Here is a 5,511-nt window from a genome sequence, read left to right on the forward strand (position 1 = left end):
AATTGTTACATCCATTAGCATCTATCCCATTTACTACCTCTTTTTGCACTGCCTTCTTTGTATTGAGCTGAACATGATAGTTGTTTTTTGTTTATTGAGAGTCTGACCTGAAGCCAATTCATAGTTGCCCAAGATGCTGACCACTCTTCCCCATTCTTCTATTAAAGCCCTACAGAACACAACACAATCATCTGCAAACATTAGATGGTTTACCTTTGTTCCCCCTCTAGCCACCGAGACCCCTCTGATTTGCCCTTCAAGAGCAGCTTTATTCAACAAGTGGCTTAAATCCTCTGCACAAATCAGAAATAGAAAAGCGGACAAAGGGTCCCCTTGCCTCAGACCCCGAGAGGGCATTATCAGCTGACCATGTTTTCCATTCACTAGAACTGAGTAGGTCACAGTGCTTACACAACCCATTACCAGCTTAGTCAACTTCTCTCCAAACCCCAACTTCAATAGCATTCCTTTTAGAAAGACCCATTCAACTCTGTCATAGGCCTTAGCCATATCTAATTTCACTGCCATACACCCAACTCTCCCTTTCTTCCTTGTCTTCATTGAGTGCAATAACTCATAGGCTATCATTATATTGTCAGAGATTAACCTTCCAGAGATAAAGGCACTCTGATTAAAGGAAATACACTCATGCAGCACCTCTTTCATTCTATTAGCTATCACCTTTGAGATTAGTTTATAGAAGACATTGCAGAGGCTAATTGGTCTAAAATCCTTTACTGAACTTGGAATCTTCACCTTTGGGACTAGAGCTACAAGTGTATGGTTAATGCCCTCACTCATTTCCCCACCATTCAGGAACTCTAGGACAGCTTCACTAGTCTCCTTCCCCACAACCTCCCAATGGTTTTTATAGAATCCCACCCTAAAGCCATCAGGTCCCGGGGATTTTAGAACTGACATCTGCTTTAAAGCCCTTTCAACTTCCTCTGTTGTAAAACTTCTTTCCATCTTTCTCCTTTTTTCACCATCAATTTTCTACTCTAGCCCATTCAAACAGTGTTCCACTTGCTCCAGTGAAGGGTTTGAGGATGTGTAAATCCCCCTAAAATACTCACTGAAAACCTGCTCAATCTGCTCCTCCCCCCAACACTTCTCCCTTCCTCATCTCTGATATGTACAATTGTGTTTTTTCTCCTTCTTTGAGAAGCACAGGTATGAAAATACTTGGTATTCCTATCACCATGTTGTAACCAATGTTTCTTAGCTCTAACTTTCCATTTCAAGTTTTCTTTCTCCAACAACTCCTCTACTTCCTTACTTTTAACTTTAATAAGAGGCAGCTGTGCATTACTCTCTTCCTCCTACAGCTTCTTTAGTTCTCCCATTTTCTCCTTTTTTTTTTTTGATAAGTAATAAGTTATTTTATTGATATGAAAGAGGCATAGCCCAGGTACACTAGAAGTATACATGTGAATACACCAATTAGTGACTCGAAACAGTTACAAGGAAATCATGAAAACTAAGACCATTCAAATCAAGAGCAATGGCCCACACAAACAAGGTCTTCCAGAAAAAGTTCCTAAACTCTTCCAAAGAGCGTTCATGATCCTCAAAAAGTCTCTCATTACGTTCGTTCCAAATACACCAGAAAATACATATAGGAACCATCTTCCACACTGCTGCAATTTGTGCTGTTCCTGAGATCCCATTCCAGCTTGCTAACAAGTCAACCACCCTACCCGGCATCCCCCATGCTAATCCCATTCTACTGAAAAAATTAGTCCATATATCTCGAGCAAACTCACAATGAAGAAGTAAATGGTCCACCGTTTCCCCACTTTTTCTGCACAAACAGCACCAGTCCATAATAATAAGGCCACGTCTTCTAAGATTATCAAAGGTCAGAATCTTCCCTAGAGCTGCCGTCCACACAAAAAATGCAGCCTTTGTCGGTGCTTTAGTCCTCCAGATATTCTTCCAAGGGAAAATATGCCTTTGGTGCATATTAATGGATTCATAAAAAGAGCTTACCGAAAATTTCCCTTTCCTAGAGGGGCACCAAACCATCGTATCTTCCAAAGTGGCAGCAGTGGTAATGTTGTACAGCATGCTCAGAAATCCCACCAGCTCATTCACTTCCCAATCGTGTGCATCCCGAGTGAGGTTGATAGTCCACTCCTGTGTGCCTTGGTTAAGAACCCGCAAGTCAGCCACCATAGCTTCTTTTTCCCGTGCAATTCTGAAAATCATAGGATAAGCATCCTTCAAGGCCGTGTTTCCCAACCACACATCTTGCCAAAAGCTGATCCTACTACCATCCCCCAAACGCAAACGAGTGTTACTAGCAAAAGAGCCCCATCCTTTTCGAATAAACTTCCATAGCCCCACTCCATATGTCCCCCTACCCTCTTTAGAACACCAACCCCATCTTTCACTTCCATACTTCATATCCACCACCCCTTTCCATAAAGCCCCCCTCTCATGGTTATAACGCCATAACCATTTCCCTAATAGGGCCTTATTGAACGCCCTCACATTCCGGACCCCCAACCCACCGTCTCTCAAAGGGGAACATACATTTTCCCACCCTACTAGATGGAACTTACGCTCATCTCCTAACCCACTCCACAAAAAATCCCGTTGAAGTTTCTCTATTCGAGAAGCAATACTTGCGGGGAGGGGAAATAAAGATAAGTAATAAGTGGGGAGATTGGATAAGATACTCTTCATAAGTGTGATTCGCCCCCCTTTAGAGAGATACAACCTTTTCCACCCGGCCAACCTACGCTCAAATTTTTCCAGCACCCCTTCCCAAATTGTCTTTGCTTTGAAAGAAGCCCCCAACGGTAACCCAAGGTACTTCAATGGCAACGAAACAACCCCACATCCCAAAATATTCGCCAACCCTCTAATATTTCTGACTTCTCCAACCGCAACCATCTCCGTCTTTGCAAGATTAATCTTCAACCCGGATACCGCTTCAAAACATAGTAAGATGGCCTTCAAAGATTGTATATGCCCTTCATTTGCCTCACAAAAAAGCAAAGTGTCATCTGCAAACAATAGATGAGAAATAATAGTGGAACCATGGGTATCTCCCACTGAGAAACCTGAAAAAAATTCTCCTTCTACTGCCGCCGACACCATACGACTTAGAGCCTCCATAACTAAGACAAATAAGAGAGGTGATAGAGGGTCACCTTGTCGCAGCCCCCTCGAACTATGAAAAAAACCCACGGGATCACCGTTTATCAGAACCGAGAAGTGAACCGATGACACACAGTATCTCATCCACTTCCTCCATTTTTCCCCAAACCCACATCTCCTCAGCATGTACATCAAAAAATCCCAATTTACATGATCATAAGCCTTCTCCATATCGAGTTTGCATAAGATACCTGGATCTCCCGACTTGAGCCTGCTGTCCAAACATTCATTAGCTATAAGAACCGAGTCCAAAATTTGTCTCCCCCTCACAAAAGCATTTTGAGACTTAGAGATAATCTTCTCCATGACCGTGCTCATCCTGTTAGCAAGAGTTTTGGCAAGTATCTTATACACACTGCCCACAAGACTAATCGGTCTAAAATCTTGTACCTCTCTTGCACCGGCCTTTTTAGGGACTAGTGCAATAAAAGTAGCATTTAAGCTTTTCTCAAATCTTCCATGACTGAAAAATTCCTGAAAAACCAGCATTACGTCCTCTCGCACCACCTCCCAACAAACCTGGAAAAAAGCCATTGTGAATCCATCCGGGCCTGGAGCTTTATCTTTGTTCATATTCCTGATTACTCGTTTTACCTCTTCCTCCTCAAATGGTCTCTCCACCCAATCCATGCTATATTGGTCAATTACCTCAAAAGCTAAACCATCTATTGTGGGCCTCCATGGATAAGGTTCCTCTAACAAAAGTTCAAAATGCCCTACCACATGTTCTTTTATCTCACCCTGATCTGAAGATACATCTCCATCTATGCTCAAAGACTCAATGTAGTTAAACCTCCTATGTGCATTGGCCATGCGATGAAAGAACTTTGTGTTTTTATCCCCCTCCCGAAGCCACAAGGCCCTTGACTTTTGTCTCCATGAAATTTCCTCCATTAAAGTCAATCTTTCCAATTCAGCAACTACCTGACATTTTCTGATATTTTCTTCCCCTACACCCTCCAGACCTTGTAACTCCTGAAATAAACTCTTCTTTTGTAAAGTTACATCACCAACTACCTGTTCATTCCAAATCTTCAAGTCCTTCTTCAAAGCTTTCAACTTTCCAGCCAGTACATAACTCGGATTGCCCTCAAAAAGGTATGAATTCCACCATTGCCTGACCATCTCCACAAATCCATCCATCTTTAACCACATATTCTCAAACTTGAACGACCTTCTACCCCCTTGAGTACCGCCACAAGCTAACAATATAGGGAAGTGATCAGAGCATATCCTTGAAAGCCTAGTTTGACTTACTTCTAAGTATTGTGTCTCCCACGAGGGAGAGATGAGAAATCTATCAATTCTTGACCAGGCTTGATTATTTGACCAAGTGTAATCGCCTCCCATTAGTGGTAAATCCATAAGGCCTACCTCAAAAATGAAATCCGAGAAGTCCAACATAGCTTGGTTTTGTCGACCCGCCCCTGAACTTTCGCTGGAAAATCTTGTCACATTAAAATCTCCACCTATACACAACGGTACCTCCCACCAAGAACATAGGCCAGCAAGCTCATCCCAAAGCAACCTCCTCTCGCTGTCCAAATTGGGACCATATACCCCAATAAACGCCCATAAAAAATTATCTTCTGTGTTTTAAAAAAAAACACTCAACCGAATATTCTCCCACAAACTCATCACTATTTTCCACCACCCTCTTATCCCACATAATCAAAATTCCACCCGAAGCCCCTTTCGAAGGCAAATATGACCAGCCTACGTATTGACAACTCCATAAGCTCCGAATAATACTTCTATCGATAAACTTCAACTTTGTTTCTTGTAAACAGATAATTTCCACTTTCCATTGCCTTAATAGAGCTCTTATTCGCAAACGTTTATTAACCTCATTCAGCCCCTAACATTCCAACACAAAATTCTAGGCTTCATTTAACAATTGTTCCAGCCCTCCCCTTGTTTCTTGTACGACTTGCACTCCCTTCTTTTCCATCATAATTAATAGACCACGTCAGCCTCTTTAACTCCCTATTTCTTTTTAACCCTGTACCATGTTGTCCTGCCTCAATGGCTGTAATCAGTGCCTTGAACTGTTCTTCATATCCTTTACACGAAATTCCCATGCAACTTTAAAGTTCCTCTACCTTTTTCAATACCCAATCATCTGAAACATTAGGAAAAATCATTCTTATTGGAGTCGGATCCACTCCTGCAGACTCCTCCCCCACTTTAGAGCATTTATTTGGTTCAATCATCTTCAACTGACTTTCTCCTACCATCTCTGATGCGCTCCCACACTCCACTGTGACCTTTGCTGTGGACCACTGTGACCTTTGCTGTCGAGCACCTTCTGGATGTGCCAGCAGCTCGGGCCTTTCCACCAAG

The 5,511-nt window shown here is 42.4% G+C and overlaps 1 protein-coding gene across 1 annotated transcript; it reads right to left on the reverse strand.

Annotated features, from left to right (window-relative positions):
• Positions 1–1,762: 1,762 nt before the first annotated feature.
• On the reverse strand, positions 1,763–5,249 carry LOC118348042. Its single transcript, XM_035688788.1, has 4 exons — positions 5,177–5,249; positions 3,439–4,370; positions 1,993–2,991; positions 1,763–1,804 (listed from the first exon to the last, which is right to left on the reverse strand). Exons 1-4 carry the CDS (start codon positions 5,247–5,249, stop codon positions 1,763–1,765), a joined length of 2,046 nt encoding a protein of 681 aa, XP_035544681.1.
• Positions 5,250–5,511: the final 262 nt, after the last annotated feature.

Source organism: Juglans regia, chromosome 3, assembly GCF_001411555.2.
Source record: "Juglans regia cultivar Chandler chromosome 3, Walnut 2.0, whole genome shotgun sequence".
NCBI lineage: Eukaryota > Viridiplantae > Streptophyta > Magnoliopsida > Fagales > Juglandaceae > Juglans > Juglans regia.